This window comes from Oncorhynchus mykiss, chromosome 11 (assembly GCF_013265735.2).
Source record: "Oncorhynchus mykiss isolate Arlee chromosome 11, USDA_OmykA_1.1, whole genome shotgun sequence".
In the NCBI taxonomy this organism is placed as follows: Eukaryota; Metazoa; Chordata; class Actinopteri; order Salmoniformes; family Salmonidae; genus Oncorhynchus; species Oncorhynchus mykiss.
Genome location: NC_048575.1, coordinates 47,191,362 through 47,210,790, shown reverse-complemented (window position 1 = coordinate 47,210,790; position 19,429 = coordinate 47,191,362). Strand labels below are relative to the sequence as shown.

Below are 19,429 nucleotides of genomic sequence, written 5' to 3'. Positions count from 1 at the left end.
CACGAATCTTCGCCACTTTCACTCGCATGACACACTTCCCACAAACAGCTGTCTTGGGTTCCGATCTTTGTGCGCCTGGCCACATGGCGCTGTCCCCTCCCCTGGGAGCTGTGCGCAATTTGGCTCGTGTGGAATCTTTGCTGCTGCCTTGGCCCTCATGTCTCTGTCACGTAGCCCGTATGTCAGACTCATGATGAAGTCTCTCCTGGGCATGGTGTTGTTGATGCACTGCTTGAACAACACTTGTGCGTTGATGGCAGCCAAGTCCAGCTTGTTATAGAAAACGGCAACAGGCCAGCCGGCGGGTGCCTCCTTTCAGAGTACAGCCGTGCTTTATAAGCCAAAACATACACACCATCCTATGGCACAGCATAGAGCAGTAAAACATGAGCATTATTTTCCCATAGGAAAAACAACACGTGTTCTACAGAAGGGCATAATGCCGTCGCATAAGTTTATATATATATATATATGGCGATGCGTATCATGTAATATTGACATGCCTTTGCTTGGTTGTAGCGCGTCATAGGATCTGGTTTTCTCATCGTGTCCCCGTTGATGGCAACTGTCGGCTGCATGGTGCTCATGACAGGGATGTTATTTCTCGACTTGCTTTGGTAAAGTGCGAGTGCTGTCTTGTCATTCTTCGGCACCGTTGTGGAGTACAACGGCTGTGCGTGTGCCTTCTTTTGCGCGGCGTGATGGAGCTCTATTCCAATGTCGGAGAATGATTGGAGCAGGCCCTACTGTCGGGAGGGGGGGGGGGGGACCATTCAAATAATGACATGCCTTCCTAAAACTGGTTAAAACTCCAGTTCTGTTTGTGATGTTAAGATTCTAACAAGGGCAGTGTGTTCTATAGACTTATTTAGGAAAAGTCAAGGACAGAGGTGGACATGACTTAAAAATGGCAGAGCAATAAAATCAATACATTCATAACCATTCAAAATGACTGCTTTAGAGGTTCTAGTGCTGACAGTATCTCATCGTACATCCCCCTATTTCTCAGAACTCGTGTTGAACTAAAAACAATTTCCTGTGTGTGTTTCAGGAGAGAGTGAAGTCTGTGTTTCATGCCAAAGAGTTTGGGAAGATAATCAACTTCAGAAGTCCAGAAATAGCCAAGGTGGGTTAGCATAACATGAATATAAACTGCTGCCAGTCTTTATACATGGCAAACAGTATTTGTCAGTGATCAACACAAAACTTACACAATAGTTTATTTAGGATGTGGTTCCAAGTTGTAATGTGACTTTTGATGGTGTAGTTTTTAAATGCGTATGGTTTTATTTATCTGCAGTGGGTTCTTACCAAGCTTGAAGACGCCAGGGAGAGTCTACACAAATACTGATTGGCCACTCTAATAGGGCCACCAACCAGCACTGAGACATGACAAAAAAGTACAACGTTGACTGTTATAGTGTGTGTGTATGCATGCTAGGGAGAGTAGGGTGTGCCTCCATCAGTGTACTACTAACTCTCAGGTTAGACTTTCTCTTTCATTCTCACACACACACACATGGACTCCACTATCACAAACACCATCACTGTTTCGGTTGTACACAGCAATATGGCAGGAATATCGGCTAACTCCTTGCACTACCGTAAGCCTGCATGAGGTTGTACCCGAAGAGGCCGCAGTGGGAGTGTTTGATGGCGGCAAACCTCTCGCGGATGTTCTGTCGGTGTCACAGGTGAAGTGGTAGTAGACGACAGTCTTTTCTCGGTCTGGGTTCTGCTCCTGGTACATCTTCAGGATGAACTCCCTGGCTGCTTTAGGGTCATTCTGCAGCCCTGGAAATGAGCTTTAGTTCTGATGTGTGGAGTCAGCCTCTCTATATCAGCTTGCAGTCTGTCTGTAAAACGATGTTTGTGTTGTGAACGGCGAACACAAAACCCTACACACTGTCACCGCTCCGATTGTACACAACTATGTGCTAGAAATTTCTCCTTTTCCCCAAATAAATGTTTTTTTGTTGTTTTCGTTGACAAAGTAGGGTACCTGAATGACTTTTCAAACTGCCACTGTTGAAGTAGCCCTATCCATCACATTTCAATCCGTTTGCCAGTTACTGAGTGATGTGCTTGAAAAGAGATTGTGGCCAAATGTGAAGTATTATTGTGGGACTCGGAGCACTGGGTTTAACTGCCTTGATATGTATATGTTACACACATTGTTATTTTACTGGTTTATATAGGATGGGACACACACACATACAAACGTTAAACTGTTCATCTGCTTGTTGTGATAGTTATTCTGTACCAATACTCCCCATCTTCCTAAATCACTAACTTATGTTTTTCTATACATTTCTGCAAGCTATGACTTTGCACGTGATCGAAAAAAGCATGCTATTTTTATACAGTACACGTCGATCTGCTGTAAAATGATTTCAATAGTGTCCTGTGTGTACATACAGGTAACTTCCAAAATAAAGGAAACGCCAACATAGTGTCTTTAATAGGGCATTGGGCCACCCAAACAGCTTCAATGCGCCTTGGAATAGATTATACAAGTGTCTGGAACTCTATTGGAGGGATGCGAAACCATTCTTCCACAATAAATGTAATATTTTTGTTTTGTTGATGGTGGTGGACAATGCTTGGGATCTGGTGACTGAGTCACCCTGGGGTGGCAGGGTAGCCTAGTGGTTAGAGCGTTGGACTAGTAACGGGAAGGTTGCAAGTTCAAATCCCCGAGCTGTCGTTCTGCCCCTGAACAGGCAGTTAACCCACTGTTTCTAGGCCGTCATTGAAAATAAGAATTTGTTCTTAACTGACTTGCCTAGTTAAATAAAAACAACAACAAAAGACACCCGCTCCTTTAAACCCTCTATGCTCCTTTGAGACCCCTCATGGGCAACTGGGCATTTTTATATTATGACCCTAAGCATGATGGGATGTTATATGGTTAATTTACTCAGGAACCACACCTTTGGAAGCACCTGAATTCAATATAATTACTCAAGTGTTTCCGTTATTTTGGAAGTTGTGTGTATAGATATAGATATCGCTCTCTATTTAAGACACAGACGGCACCTTAATTGGGGAGAACGAGCTCATAGTAAATGGCTGGAATGGAATACATTTCAATGGTATCAAACACATGGAAACCATGTGTTTAATACCAATCTATTCCCTCCATTCCAGCCATTGTTATGAGCCGTCCTCCCCTCAGCAGCCTCCTGTGATTTAAGATAATCTATTGAGGGGTTGTAATCTCATCATTGGCGATTTTCATGTTTTTATACAGCAGGTATGCAATGCCATTAACGACGAAGAGTTATGCAATGGAGAGACATATTTCAAATAAATTGTCAGCTGCTACATTCATACTCAAATGTTTTAAAGGTTTGTTTTGGTTTGGGGTCACTAATTAATGCAACTAAATTATTTAATATGTTTTGCCTTTGTCAGCAAGTGCTCTCATTGTGAGGCGGTATAAAATCACTGGTGCAGGTAAAGTTCTGCCATTTTTTTTGAAAAATAAAGGGTCTATTTAATTTGTTTGGTATTGGTCTTCCTGTCATTATGGGATCTACAAAGACATACAATCAGCACATATTTCTCTCTCCAAGTTCTGCTTGACACTTTTTAATCTGAGACGCACCAATAAAAATTGTAAATTTGACTAACAATTTATTGAAATGTAACAATGTAGAAATGACTTAATGCACATATTAAAGTAAGTAAATGGTCATAATCTATGAATGGAGAATTCTTTCATGACCAAAAATCGGTTGTTAGGAATACCTATTCATCTTTACAACTGAAAATTTGAATCAAGTGGAAGTAAGGATTTGCGCCTAAATTAAGGTCTCTGGTAAATGTCTCTATACTTCACTGGAATTATTCTGTTATTCCTCTCACAAACAAGGCACTTTAGACTGATTACTTGGCTAAAATATGCACGTCTTCACTGTTTAGATATATGGCGGAATACATAAATACAGTATCTGTATGAAAACATCGCATTTTTACGGCCAAGTGTTGCTCACATTTAAGCAAGTAAAAGACTTGGACAAGGACTGAATCCACAATTTCACTTGCACTCTCACTGTCGTCACTATCACACTACTGCTCAAGGAAAGACATCCTGAAGAGTGTTGTACGTAATTGCTAGATACATCAGCTTAACACAGTTCATTTTTATATCAATCAAAATGTGCTATACTTTAACTCCTTCCTCTGTGCTAACTCCACAACAAATAAATTAAAGTCGTCCATTTCAAGGAAAAAAAAACATTTGGTACAACGACCATACAATAAAAATCTATTTTACTTAAAACGTAACGTTGGCATCCCTGTCACTATACATATGAGTAGAATTTTCATCCTTTTGAAAAGTTATCTACAGGAGCTTTTCTCTTGGTATAGATGCTCAACCTAAAAGGCACCCTGGACAGAAAAACAGCACTACAAATCTGGCAGTCTGAGCATATTCTTCTAGCACATCAATCTGACCTTCCAACCTAACCATATACATCTACTCTCAGGTCTCCTAGCCAGATCCCAGATCTGTATGTGCTTTAACCAACTCATGTCAACGATAGAGAAGTTGGCTGAAGCACATCATCTCGGACCAGTCTAGATGTCTCCTAACCTTGCAGGAGCCCTAGCTCTCCTCTAAACCAGGTTGAACTCCTTGAGGTTGTGTCTGAGGATGGTGTCTTTGACAGCAACAAAGACAAAGCGGATGTTCTCTGTGTCGGTGGCACAGGTGAAGTGAGAGTAGACAGTCTTTTCTCGGTCTGGGTTCTGCTCCTGGTACATCTTCAGGATGAACTCCCTGGCTGCTTTAGGGTCATTCTGTGGCCCTGGAAACAAGAGCTTTAGTTATGTCGTGTGTACCTAGAGGAGGTTGTTAGATGAACTACACTTGTGATGCGTAACCTTGCCTGAGACTTGAAAATGTGTTTTTGAGTCATGTGGCAGCCTGGGTTTGATACCAGGTGGGTCAAGTGTGTGTTAAGTAATGTGTTTACTTACTATACACATAAGAATAGTGGTCACACACAACACAAACACTACTAGAGCTTACCGGTGTATTCTGGGAAGTAGTTGACAAGGTGGGAGTGTGTGATCTTCTCCTCTAGGATGTCAGTTTTGTTGAGGAAAAGGATTACAGAAGAGCGCTGGAACCAGGGGTATGTGATGATGGTCTTGAAGAGGGCTTTGCTCTCTTCCATACGGTTCTAGGGGAAGTTGATGCACGTACAGTAAGTGGATATGATGGCCCATACTCATCGAATTTGTGAGATACATTTAACTTATGCATTTTAATGTGAGGTACATTTGACTTAATAGCTTATTTTACACATCAATTTTACACGACAGCGTGTTAGCTCAACGAATGCGGCCTGCAAGTGTATCAGGCAAAGGCCCGGTGACCGTGCTCTGACTGACGGGAGCTCACCTCATTGTCACACTCAGCCAGCACCTGGTCGTACTCACTAAGCGCCACCAAGAAGATGATGGATGTGACGTTCTCAAAGCAGTGGATCCACTTTCTCCTCTCTGACCTCTGACCCCCCACGTCCACCATCCTGTCACAACAAGCCAATGTTTGGAGTGCTGCTTATTGTATACCAATAGACAGACATATTTGTTGTTTACAAGCAAACTTCTCGTTCGAGTGAAGCGCGCGCATCCTCAACAAAAAAGCTCTGTAGGAGGATAGCTAACGCTGAAGTCGGGATCTTGCTAAACTTGGAGTGATGACCATGAAAACATTCTCTATCCACTCCCATGTAAACACACCCCTTTCTGATTTGGAACTGCCCGCGCAACTTTTCATGACACAGACAGGAAATGGGTCTGTAGTGTTTCTCGTATGTAGGACACTCAGTGGCGATTGGAGAACCAAAGTGTCCCTCACCTGAAGATGACGTTTTCCATGTCGAAGGGGTACTCGATGATGCCTGTTGTAGGTACTCGGACCCTCAGGATGTCCTGCTGGGTGGGCAGGTAGGAGGGCTCTGCGATCCTGTCCATGTCACTCAGATAACTGAACAACACATGAAGAAAACGTTTAAGGGAATGATGTGTGCTCGCCAAGAGAAAAGAACAATGATGCCACAACCAATGATCCACACAATTTACATTGGTATACGCTGAAGAAAACCCAGCTAGAGTCCAAATATTGTTCATGTAATTAAACAGGGCTTGTTGGCAGCATATTCACATTCCAGTATGAATATTGATTTAGTTCCTTCTAGGGCATGCAGGGAAAACATTGCAGCAGCACAGATTTAATCTTTAAGGGTCATTGAATGGCAGAGTACTGTGCACCTGTCTGGTCAAGGTTGTCACACGCACACAGAGTTGACCCAGCTAAACGCCGCCACGCGCATCATCACTGACACACTACGATCTACTCGCTTTCCTGACTCCCTGTCCTGACAAACGTCACCCCCCATACATCCAAGACTCGAAACTACCAACAAAATGATTGAAATAGTCTTCAATGACCCACACCTGACGCTCCAATTTGTAAAGACGCACCCACTGATGACTTCAACACAAATTTCACCTGGACACAAGAGTGGGTGGGAGTCACTGGACCTGACAAATAAGCACCGCAACACGACCCACACACAACAGCCCCCTGGTCTCAACCTCCCCAGGAAGGAGTCGTCCACCCTCAATAGGTTAAAGACTGGCCACGGCCCATGCCTCGCCAAACCTCCACCGATAAGGAATAAAAGCTCCCTTATGTGCCTGTGGGGTGGAGTAAACCATGCACTACATCCTTGAAGCCTGTCCAATCCACAAACTCAGTGGAGGCCTATTATCCCTCAACACAACAGGACTGGAAGCAACCGCTTAACATTTTTTACGGCTTCGCAGTCTTACGTTATGTTGTCTTTGGCTAAGGCCAAGTTACCTGACCTGTGGTTTTCCTGATCATGACCAGTTCAAGAAAAACTCCTGGCCCTATGACCTAAGTCTACTCACTATTTGGCGGAGTCAGAAAGCTGGTACTCCCTGCGACGGTCGTAGCACTCCTGCACTCCACTGTCCATCCACAGGCTCCTGATGGCGTCCACATGGCCTCTCTCCAGATCATTCACCATGTCCACCTCCACCTCACTCAACATGCTGGCATAGCCCTGGGAGGGAGGGAGCAAACAAGATGGTTGGGGTGTGTTCCTTGGGGCACGCAATGGAAAATGCTTTAAAACACTTCACGAAGGAAAACGAAAGTCTTTGGCTCCGTGATCAGGCAGTACTGAGGTAGGGCTGAAGTGTAATGTTGCTGGGATTCTTGCCTTATTCTGGGCCTCAGAGTAGGGGATGTTGAGGGTCTCCATGGCGCGGATCATGGACTGCATGGCAGTGAAGATGTTCTGGTACACCAGCTTGGTGAAGCCGCGCTTGTCCTCCTCAGAGTAGCCCGCCCCATGGATGATTCTCATCTGTTTAATGAAGGTGCTCTTCCCACTCTCTCCAGTACCTGACAGAAAGGAGGGAGGAAAGAGACACGGTTGACCACAATACAGCCCCTTACATGTGGTGTTCCCCAAGGCACTCTATTTGGCCCAGTCTTACTCCTTGCCCTCATCAATGATGCTGCATAAAAGGCTGCAGACCCTGTGTGTAAATATGTCAGTGACATAAATAGACTTGAAACAAGCAAGCTACAGCAACAATCAACAATGCAGAAGCAAAAAGATACACTCAGCACCTGGTCCATCAACAGCGACATATCAAAAGCCAAAGTACTCCATCTCATTATCCAACAGGACCTGCACTAGAGCAGTGCAGAGCATGTGGTCTAGTGGTAAAGCTCCTGGCTCTAGATACAGTGTATACCTCTCCCCACCGGAGACAGGGGTTTGATCTCCCTGTCCCCCCTTCCCAATGGCCTGTTTCCCTTTCTCATTCATTCATCATAACTGTCTCAATAAAGTCTACAAAACATATAAGAATTCCAGGTCCACTGAAGTCACAGGTAAAAACTCAACGTGGTCTTCAATGAGATGCCAGTAAATGCTACTACTGATGCAGAGGGAATGAGTAGGGCCCAGGGAAGAGGAGAGGGCCAGGAGAGTAGGGCCCAGGGAAGAGGAGAGGGCCAGGAGAGTAGGGCCCAGGGAAGAGGAGAGGGCCAGGAGAGTAGGGCCCAGGGAAGAGGAGAGGGCCAGGAGAGCAGGGCCCAGGGAAGAGGAGAGGGCCAGGAGAGCAATGCGTGTCCAGCAGATAGAGCAGCAGAGCCTGTGACTGTGTAACCCCACCTCTGCTGCTCTATGAATCACCCGCGGTTAACTCTATCACAAACAACCACACCAGGATGTAAACACACACTGAAAAAACCATCCATCCACCCTGCTACTGTAAGAACAATGAGCAGTGTGTGTGTCTAGTTGACAAGGAGACCTTAGAGCCAGGGCCTCTGTCCTTTGTATGTATCCCAGCAGCAGTGCTCTAGCAGCACGGCAGCCTTCACTCCCAGCTGTGTTTTTGTTTCTGTGCCTCTGAAAATATTAATCTGGACACATTATATCAGCACTATGGCAGGATTAGGTTGAGCCTCATCCCCCAATCACAGCACTGATACACACACACACACATTATCTAATGAGTCGGGCAACAGCAACACATATTAAGTGAACTGCTCCGAGGCCATAAATGATTGACAGATTCATTGATGAATAGAATAGTGACCTTGATCGAAAATATATTATGTGAAGACACTCATAGACCCAAAACAGGGAAGAGCTTACATTGAAGAGCTGTAACGGAGCATGTATTAAACTCTTGTTGCCAACAGATTGTTAGCTTCTCTTGAAGAGGAATTGACCTGGATAGGCAGAGGTGAAAAAGAGACGAAAAAAAGGAAAGAGAGGCGAGAAAAGGGGATGGGGAGAGGAGAGAAGCTTGTTATTGAGAAGTGGGCTGTTTAAAGAGGGGGCCAGCTGGTTAACAGTCTTCTCTCGTTCTGTAAACTGTTTTGCGTCGTTTCTGAGAGGAAGTCAAAGACGGGCTCATTCCTGACCACCATTTAGTCACAGTTCCCGGAGCCCCTCAGGATTTAAACATGTCAGCATAGGAATAAATGCTGCCAACAACACACCAGACACCAACATATTCAGAACAAACGTTCCTCTGTTGCTGGGTCTCCTCTGTCTCTAGCCGCTTGTGAATCCAACGCACCTCACTCAAACACACACCCACCTTCCAGCCAAACATTAAGCTACTCTTGGAGGACAATGGAAGTGGTCTTCAAAAATGCTTCTTGCAGTGTTTGTACATGTGAGAGTTGAGATGGAGGGTTTCCAAGAGACTAAAAACAAATAAGTAAGTTGTTGCTAAGGAAACTGTATTTGCAGACATCTGTACATACGCTTTGACAAATTTGAATGAATTTGACTTTCAAAAGTTAGCCAGTCAATATTCTAATGAGAACAACATGAAAACATGTCCTCAATAAGCCGCCAGATCCATCCATCCATCAATCAGACATAATGGGCAGGGACTTGTGCCTGACCATGACCAATCAAAGAGGTCACAGGCACTTGTGAATATTAAGTTGACCAATCAAAAGGGAGAGTTAGCATGTACAACTGTCCAAAGCAGTCAGAGGGGGAGCTGGTATTTGCACTTACCCTCATGATCTATTAAACCATAGAGATACAATATCAATGTTCCATTGAATTATATTTTAAACACTGTACTGGAGAGGGTTGATCCATCCTTTTGCCATTGAGATTAGAAAGTCAGTTTTCCAAATCAATACAATGAGATATTAATATACCAACTTAATTCCATCCATTAGGACCTTCACACAGAGAACAGAACATGAGTTAGCTATAGGCCTATACACCTATTTTATGCTTACAGTAATTATGCATTCTTTCAGACCCCTACTTTAAAAAATATAATATAACACAAAGTCCACCACCCATCATTGAAGAACTTTATGATTTCCAGTTGAATACGTTTTTATTCTAGTGTACATTGCTCTCCCTGTCCTTACCACAAAACTCCCCTAGTTCCCCTCATGACAGTTACACTTATACCAAGCAAAATATAAACGCAACATGTAAAGTCTTGGTCCCATGTTTCATGAGCTGAGATAACAGATCCCAGAAATGTTCCACTTGCACAAAAAACATATTTCTGTCAAATGTTGTACAGAAATTTGTTTACATCCCTTTTAGTGAGCATTTATTCTTTGTAAAGACAATCCATCCACCTGACAGGTGTGGCATATCAAGAAGCTGATTAAACAGCAGGATCATTACAGAGGTGCACCTTGTGCTGGGGACAATAAAAGACCACAAAAAATGTACAGTTTTTGTCTCACAACATAATTCCACAGATGTCTCAAGTTGAGGGAGTGTGCAATTGGCATGCTGGCTGCAGGAATGTTCACCAGAGCTGTTGCCAGACAATTCAATGTTAATTTCTCTACCATAAGTCAAAAACCATCTCAGGGAAGCTCATCTGCGTGCTCGTCGTCCTCACCAGGGTCTTGACCTGACTGCAGTTTGGCATCATAACCGACTTTACTTGCCAAATGCTCACCTTCAATGGCCACTGGGACGCTGGAGAAGTGTGTTCTTCATGAATTTCAACTGTACCAGACAGATGGCAGACAGGGTGTATGGTGTCGTGTGGGCGAGTGGTTCGCTGATGTCAACGTTGTGAACAGGTTGTCCCATGGTGGCGATGCGGTTATGGTAAGGTCAGGCATAAGCTACGGACAACGAACACAATTGCATTTTAGCGATGGCAATTTGAATGGACAGCGATACCGTGACACAGAGATCCTGAGGTCCATTGTCGTGCCATTCATCCGCCACCATCATGTTTTAAAAATGTCCCAGTTCTTCCATGGCCTGTATACTCACCAGACATGAGCATGTTTCGGATGCCCTGGATTGATGTATACGACAGTGTGTTCCAGTTCCCGCCAATATCCAGCAACAACATTCCACAGGCCACAATCAACAGCCTGATCTACCTTTATGCAAAGGAGATGTGTCAAGCTGCATGAGGCAGATGGTGGTCACACCAGATACTGACTGGTGTTCTGATCCGCAACCTACTTTTTTTTTTTTAAGGTATCTGTGACCAACAGGTGCATGGTTGTATTCCCAATCATGTGAAATACTTAGATTAGGGCCTAATTTATTTATTTAAATTGACTGATTTCCTTATATGAACTGTAAATCTTAGAAATTGTTGCATGTTTCGTTTATATTTTTGTTCAGTATACATGCAGCATCCCATCCATGCAGAAAACTCTTGATTTGACCATTTCTATTGGCCATTGACTTCAAAAATATATAGTAGATGATTGTTGATGATGAATTATACTGGTAACTAACTGTTCACTCTCAATGATTCCTGATCTTGAGTCAAAAAAAATTAACACCAGGAAGATAAAGTTGGTAATTATTTGGCTACCCAGCATCACTAAAGGGCAAAGTGTGTAAACTAACAATGTTGGACCTGCAGTTAAAAAGGGCTAGCCTGACTACTCATCCACAAACGCCACACCCACTAGCCTTTCTTATGGAGTGATTGCTAGAGCAGAGGAATCAAATTCAGAATGAGTCGTCAGGCAAAAAAATGGGCTGCATAAGAACCTACATTTGTGCGTGTGAACAATCTTGCGTGCATGTGTGTTACTGTAATGGCCAATCTGTTGGGTAAAGAGAAGTGTGTGTGTGGTGTGAGGGTGATGCTCTGTAGACTGTCAGAGGTTCTGTCTGTGGTTGTTTGGACATGTTTATCGGCTCTCTCAGCTCCTCTCTGCAGACCCCATCACACACTCTCGCTGCTAGCATTCCTCTCCGAGTCCTGCTGCAAGAACACCACGTCCTCACACACTACCAGCCTGAGCTGGTTCAACAAATATGTTGTATGAATGTACAGTGCATTCAGAAAGTATTCAGACCCCTTCCCTTTTTCCACATTTTGTTTCGTCACAGCTTCATTCTAAAATGGATTCAATTCATTGTTTTCCTCAACAATCTACACACCATACTCCATAATGACAAAGTGAAAACAGGTTTAAAAGAAATCAGAAAAACCTTATTTACAGACTTTGCTATGAGACTTGAAATTGAGCTCAGGTGCATCTCGTTTTCATTGATCATCCTTGAGATGTTTTTACAACTTTATTGGAGTCCACCTGTGGTAAATTCATTTAATTGGACAGGAATTGGAAAGGTAGACACCTGTCTGTATAAGGTCCCATAGTTGACAGTGCATGTCAGAGCAAAAGCAAGCCATGAGGTCCAAGGAATTGTCTGTAAAGCTCAGAGACAGGAGTGTGTTGAGGCACAGATCTGGGGAAGGGGACCAAAACATTTCTGCAGTATTGAAGGTCCCCAAGAACACAGTGGCCTCCATCATTCTTAAATTAAAGACATTTGGAACCACCAAGACTCTTCCTAGAGCTGGCCACCCGGCAAAACTGAGCAATCGGGGGAGAAGGGCTTTGGTCATCTCCAGAGTTCCTCTGTGGAGATGGCAGAACCTTCCAGAAGGACAACCCTCCCTGCAGCACTTATGGTAGAGTGGCCAGACGGAAGCCACTCCTCAGTAAAAGGCACATGACAGCCCACTTTAAGTTTGCCAAAAGGCACCTAAAGGACTCTGACCATAAGAAACAAGATTCTCTGATCTGATGAATCCAAGATTGAACTCATTAGCCTGAATGCCAAGCATCACGTCTGGAGGAAACCTGGCACAATCCCTATGGTCAATAATGGAGGTTTGTTAGCAGTGTCCAAACCTGGCACCATCTCCTTCACCAAAATCCAGACAGCTTATGTTCTGAAAGAGCTGCAAAATCACAAACTGTTATATACCTATATCCATCCTGCCCTGCCTTTCTAAAATCTTCGAAAGCCAAGTTAACAACGACCTGGCCAAGGCTTCTTAAATGACTGCCTCGCCTGGTTCACCAACTACTTCTCAGATAGAGTGTTAATGCTAAATTGTAATTATGTTTCCTCTATGGCGTACAGTGGGGCAAAAAAGTATTTAGTCAGCCACCAACTGTGCATGTTCTCCCACTTAAAAAGATGAGATCATAGGTACACTTCAACTATGACAGACAAAATGAGAAAAAACAAGTCCAGAAAAATCACATTGTAGGACTTTTAATGAATTTATTTGCAAATTATCGTGGAAAATAAGTATTTGGTCACCTACAAACAAGCAAGATTTCTGGCTCTCACAGACCTGTAACTTCTTCTTTAAGAGGCTCCTCTGTCCTCCACTCATTACCTGTATTAATGGCACCTGTTTTAACTTGTTATCAGTATAAAAGACACCTATCCACAACCTCAAACAGTCACACTCCAAACTCCACTATGGCCAAGACCAAAGAGCTGTCAAAGGACACCAGAAACAAAATTGTAGACCTGCACCAGGCTGGGAAGACTGAATCTGTAATAGGTAAGCAGCTTGGTTTGAAGAAATCAACTGTGGGAGCAATTATTAGGAAATGGAAGACATACAAGACCACTGATAATCTCCCTCGATCTGGGGCTCCACGCAAGATCTCACCCCGTGGGGTCAAAATGATCACAAGAACGGTGAGCAAAAATCCCAGAACCACACGGGGGAACCTAGTGAATGACTTACAGAGAGCTGGGACCAAAGTAACAAAGCCTACCATCAGTAACACACTACGCCGCCAGGGACTCAAATCCTGCAGTGCCAGACGTGTCCCCCTGCTTACGCCAGTACATGTCCAGGCCCGTCTGAAGTTTGCTAGAGAGCATTTGGATGATCCAGAAGAAGATTGGGATTGGGAATGTCATATGGTCAGATGAAACCAAAATATAACTTTTTGGTAAAAACTCAACTCGTCGTGTTTGGAGGACAAAGAATGCTGAGTTGCATCCAAAGAACACCATACCTACTGTGAAGCATGGGGGTGGAAACATCCTGCTTTGGGGCTGTTTTTCTGCAAAGGGACCAGAACGACTGATCCGTGTAAAGGAAAGAATGAATGGGGCCATGTATCGTGAGATTTTGAGTGAAAACCTTCTTCCATCAGCAAGTGCATTGAAGATGAAACGTGGCTGGGTCTTTCAGCATGACAATGACCCCAAACACACCGCCCGGGCAACGAAGGAGTGGCTTCGTAAGAAGCATTTCAAGGTCCTGGAGTGGCCTAGCCAGTCTCCAGATCTCAACCCCATAGAAAATCTTTGGAGGGAGTTGAAAGTCCGTGTTGCCCAACAACTGCCCCAAAACATCACTGCTCTAGAGGAGATCTGCATGGAGGAATGGGCCAAAATACCAGCAACAGTGTGTGAAAACCTTGTGAAGACTTACAGAAAATGTTTGACCTCTGTCATTGCCAACAAAGGGTATATAACAAAGTATTGAAATAAACTTTTGTTATTGATCAAATACTTTTTTCCACCATAATTTGCAAATAAATTCATTAAAAATCCTACAATGTGATTCTCTGGATTTTTTTTCTCATTTTGTCTGTCATAGTTGAAGTGTACCTATGATGAAAATTACAGGCCTCTCTCATCTTTTCAAGTGGGAGAACTTGCACAATTGGTGGCTGACTAAATACTTTTTTGCCCCACTGTATTTATTGCCTTACCTCCCTACTCGTCTACATTTGCACACACTGTACATAGATTTTTCTATTGTGTTATTGACTGTACGCTTGTTTATGTGTAACTCTGTGTTGTTGTTTTTGTCGCACTGCTTTGCTTTATCATGGCCAGGTCACAGTTGTAAATGAGAACTTGTTATCAACTGGCCTACCTGGTTAAATAAAGGTGGAAGCATCATGCTGTGGGAATGTTTTTCAACGGCAGGGACTGGGAGATTGAGGGTACGAAAGAAAAGTACAGAGAGATCTTTGATGAAAACTGCTCCAGAGTGCTCAGGACCTCAGACTGGGGTGAAGGTTCACCTTCCAACAGGACAACGACCCTAAGCACACAGCCAAGACAATGCAGGAGTGGCTTGGGGACAAGTCTCTGAATGTCCTTGAGTGGCCCAGCCAGAGCCCGGACTTGAACCCGATCGAACATCTCTGGAGAGGCCTGAAAATAGCTGTGCAGCGACATTCCCCTTCCAACCTGACAGAGCTTGAGAGGATCTGCAGAGAAGAATGGGAGAAACTTCCCAAATTCAGGTGTGCCAAGCTTGTAGCGTCATACCCAAGAAGACTCGAGGCTGTAATCGCTGCCAAAGGTGCTTCAACAAAGTACTGAGTAAATGGTCAGAATACCTATGTAAACGTGATAATTCTGTTTTTTCCGCAAACATTTCGGAAAACCTGATTTTGCTTTGTCATTTTGGGCTATTGTGTGTAGATTTATGATGGGAAAAACAAACTATTTAATACATTTTAGAATAAGGCTGTAACGTAACAAAATGTTGAAAAATTCAAGGGGTCTGAATACTTTCCGAATGCACTGTATGTTTGAGCACATCACTGTAACATTTTCTCTGACTGAATCTCTAATATAGGATGTGAAGGCATGGTGCTGAATTTGATTCAGTCGGCCAGGCAGTCTCAACAGAGAGACAAGGGTCAAAGGTTAAGATTTCATAGCAATGTTTGGAGAAGCAGGCAGGAGATTTAAGGGTACCTGTCCAGAAACAACCCCTAGTCCCTACCCCCTAGACAATTGTCGCGATCTGAGAGGATGTGACAGGTTTAAGCGATATGACAGTAGCTCCAACTTGCCCTCTAATAGGTTACTAGAAATGATGTTGTATTGCTTACACCTGTCCAATCCTCTCAGATATGTATAGAATTTGGGACATCTATTCTGTAACTTTACAGTGCAATTTTAAAAGTTGCCTGTGTGTTTGCCTGATAGTTCAAATCATCCGAAAGTATCTACATTTGATTGTGAAGCTCAACAAAGTCACTTATAGATGATTTGAACATGCTAATATCGGTTCCATGACTTGAATGGGATTTGTGCCACAAATGCTAAAACATTAGCATTTGGAACCCGCACCAGGGAAACTAAACCAAAGCATGGATTTCTGGCCTACCTTGTCCATAGGCTGCTTATAGGGTAAGGAAACAAATATGTCATTTTAACTATCCCTTTAGCATCCCGTGTTTAGAAGTTGACATGTCAGGTTATAGTTCAAAGAATTATGAATTCTTTTGAAAATATATACAAAGGTAAATGATCATTTCTACAGTTTCTATCTGGTTTAAGTTAAACTTTTAGTAGTTTGTTTGAACCAAAACCAAAACCATTCTAAAAGAGATTCAGCTTATTATTTTCTTACTACGGCGACCATGACGGATTGAATTGGATTTCAGCCCTCATCTGGAGCGCACGGTCATATGTTATGCACCATTGGTTTACACGGTGATGTAATAGTGAAATAGGGTTATTACCATACCAGTAGTACCACTGTGGTTACCACCACCAGTCAGTCCGCTTCCCTGTGTATCTGTCTGCCCAGCTGGCCCCTCCCCCGCTCAGAGGAGCATTCAGCTGTGGGCATTACTGGCATTAGCTATAACCATAACCACCCAGCTTGCCCCCCTGACCACAGAAACAGACACACAAACCTCCACTTCCTCATTTGTGGGAGCTAAGGTGTGAGGACAGTAGCCTACACAAAACCCTGCTGCAGAATCTGTATAGTCTCTTACTGAAGTGTGAGGAGGCAGATTCTGGTGTAAAAACAGAGGTGGATCCATTGAACCACACTCACGTGAAAAGTAAGTTCCCTTGCCTGCGGTGATGACTGATGCCCTCTGTTCACCAATGCTAACAAGCAATAGTTCAAAGTGTTACACAATACACATGGTGATCATATGTAGGTCTGGCCCAGACACCCTGCAGTGTCAACCTTTTCATCATGCGCTGAATGTCTCCCATGAGTTTTACTGTGGGCAGTCACTGGTCTAATGACACCTTCAGGGACATGTAGTGGCTCACACACTTCACTGCTTCTCAAACACACACTGGACAGAAGAGCACCATCTAAGGTGTTTCCTTATAACACAACTAGGCCTATGTTGGTCTGCTTTATGGCAAACAAAGATATTCAAGTTGTAGACATGTCTGTGATACATTCTGATGTAATTCTTAACATAAGATATGGCTTTTATAAAGGTTTGGTGGTGTTTAACAGGTGAATATCTATCGGAAACACAAGATATCCAGTGTTTATGACATTTAAATAAAAGTTGTTTATATGACAATGTGCGTTTACAAGCCCTTCTTTTTTTCACTCTAGACTTGCGGGTGTGTGATTAGAGCACACTTTCCAGGAGCGTTGATCAGGCAAAACTGAAATGATACTCTCAGCTGTATTTGCATGACTTTGCATGAGAAAATAACCGTGGTACACCAGCTACCTGCGACTACAAACACATCGGTGGGCCAACGCCCCAAGGCAAGGCACCAACATTTCGTAATTGAAAGCTTTGCAGTTAATTATTATTAGTTGTTAGCAAAGTAAGCTATTCTATTTGTTGACAATGAAAGTGAAACCATCACATTTTTTTCACCAATACAATTTCATTCACCTCGACTGGGTGCAAAGTAGCCCAATAATGTACGGTTAAGGAGCAGGAACCCTAACTCTAACTCTATAAAGGTGTGTAGTAATTTAACCTTTTGTTTTTTGAAAATGATTTCTCGATGATATGAAAGTTCAGTACCAAATGTCTCCAAAACCGTATTGCAAGTGAGGCGTATTGACATTGAGACAGAGCTTCTGGGCAGCGTCGGTGCATTTGCCCCGGATGGCAGACAGGTTCGTAAATACAACGGTATATGTTTAACATTGCTGTCTATGAATGGGCTAGTTGCAAAGGCGCCTTCTATCTGAGCAGCACAACTGTTTAGTAAGCCTTGGCAATATTTTTTTTTTAAAGTTATGCTTAATAGCCTAGAAAAAAAGTGTGAGTGCCTAGGCTATGTTGAGAAGTTGTGCAGTGCTGACATTATAAAACAATGTGGAACAACTGTGCCAAGCTCAGTGAACAGTGCCAGAGCGCACCACAACCACATCCGGTGAGGGAGGGTGAAGTCTGGGTGAAGGAAATGAAATTAAAAGGAGATAAAAAAAAAGGAATGTGCTCCCATGTCTGCACAGCATGGACACATTATAGGCCTATTACTTAATATATTAAATGTGTTATAGTCTAACATCACTGTGATAGCCTAGCCTACTGATCCTTTCCTCACCTGACTTGACACCTATGGCCAGGTTTGGTCCACGTTTTGCCTAGTAGCCAATTTCGAAACTTGGTTGTACATCAGCAGTTTTCCTCTTGTTATATCTCCTTCACTGACAGTCACTTAATTACATTATAATTATTATAATTATAATTATTATTATAAAAACATTATGTCAAGCAAACTTATTTGTTTACCATTTGCTAATAAAATACCTTCTCCTCTGTACATATTCAATTATAGTTTTTAATCCAGGTACTCAGTTAGTGTGAGTTAATGTGTAGCAGCTATAGCTAATAGGCTATGTGTTTGTAGATCGACTGAGGTGAATGAAGCTGCAGCAACCAATATGATTGATAATGGCTGGGGTCATTTTTGCTCTTCTCCAAATAGCATTTTAACGTTTTTAAATTGTATAGAAATTAAGTAAATGAGCTTCAACTTTCTTCAAATGTAATGGACCCTGGCTACAGCCGTGGCTATGCACTAAGCAGTGTGATTAACAGATGTGATGGCTCTCACCTAATAGCAGCAGTTTGAGTTCCCTGCGCGAGTCTTTCTTGTCCCGCCGCAGCTGCCTGTCAATCTCCTGATTGATTCTCTGATTCTCCTTCTCCTCCGCCGACATACAACATCCAGCCATCATTGACGCAGTCACTGTCCAATGTCCCCTCTGTTTGCACTTACAGCACTGGAGAAGATGGAGCAGTAGACACGGGAGTCCCAATGAAAGGCCAACCTGTCTGTCCAATTAGTTCCTCCCGGTCGGAATGCGCATAGCAAATAAATTGTTATTTTCGTTTTCCCGTTTGATCTTCCTGTCTGAAGTTCCCGGAATCGTCTCCTTCCCAGTTGTCGGTATAGGAATACTAACCTCCTGCTCTACAGGTAACAGCTACAAGCTGTGGGTGAACGTTAGACTGGCAGTGCGCATATGTTTCCTGGCGCTTGGTCACATCCTGAACTTTATCCAAGGCAGTAGAAGGACACATCTCCACCGGGGCGGGGACGGGCGCGCCTACAGTAGATGCCCGACTATGATATAGTTACTTACAAGGAGCCTGCAGGAAGCAGGGCCGGTTCTAGCCTTTGAGGGCCCTAAGCAAAGTTTGGTTGGGGGCCCCCCACCTTGCACAAAATATTTTAGCAGCTCCCCTGTTGATGGTGGAGAGGAAAGTTCATTTCCTGCAATTCTACACATTTTGCCATGGGGCGTAGAGAAAATGGGGCAGTTTTAAAGCACATTTTCTGCATTTCTACCAAAT

General features: G+C 43.4%; 2 protein-coding genes across 6 annotated transcripts in view; one reads left to right on the top strand and one right to left on the bottom strand.

Moving 5' to 3' along the window:
- Nucleotides 1–3,503, top strand: part of LOC110535782 (vacuolar protein sorting-associated protein 13A) — a 59,346-nt gene extending 55,843 nt beyond the window's left edge. For all 5 annotated transcript variants that reach the window (XM_036935596.1, XM_036935592.1, XM_036935591.1 and 2 more), the window contains 2 exons: nt 1,052–1,126; nt 1,301–3,503. In XM_036935596.1, coding sequence (XP_036791491.1) covers nt 1,052–1,126; nt 1,301–1,351 — 126 coding nt within the window. In that variant the 3' untranslated portion in view covers nt 1,352–3,503. The remainder of the gene's footprint in view (nt 1–1,051; nt 1,127–1,300) is intronic.
- A 119-nt stretch (nt 3,504–3,622) lies between these two features.
- On the bottom strand, nt 3,623–19,195 carry LOC110535784 (guanine nucleotide-binding protein subunit alpha-14). Its single transcript, XM_021621042.2, has 7 exons — nt 18,687–19,195; nt 7,272–7,456; nt 6,958–7,112; nt 5,879–6,007; nt 5,417–5,546; nt 5,042–5,195; nt 3,623–4,817 (listed from the first exon to the last, which is right to left on the bottom strand). Exons 1-7 carry the CDS (start codon nt 18,808–18,810, stop codon nt 4,627–4,629), a joined length of 1,068 nt encoding a protein of 355 aa, XP_021476717.1. The 5' UTR covers nt 18,811–19,195; the 3' UTR covers nt 3,623–4,626.
- Between the last annotated feature and the right edge of the window lie 234 nt (nt 19,196–19,429).

Bases quoted from the DNA above. Each gene is read 5' to 3' on its own strand.
- LOC110535784 (XM_021621042.2), bottom strand. From the start codon at position 18,810: ATGATGGCTGGATGTTGTATGTCGGCGGAGGAGAAGGAGAATCAGAGA. The intron at 5,547-5,878 runs GTGAGGGACACT...TTGTTGTGACAG, and splicing joins ATGGAAAACGTCATCTTCAG to GATGGTGGACGTGGGGGGTC. The intron at 5,196-5,416 runs GTGAGCTCCCGT...AACTTCCCCTAG, and splicing joins TGGCTGAGTGTGACAATGAG to AACCGTATGGAAGAGAGCAA.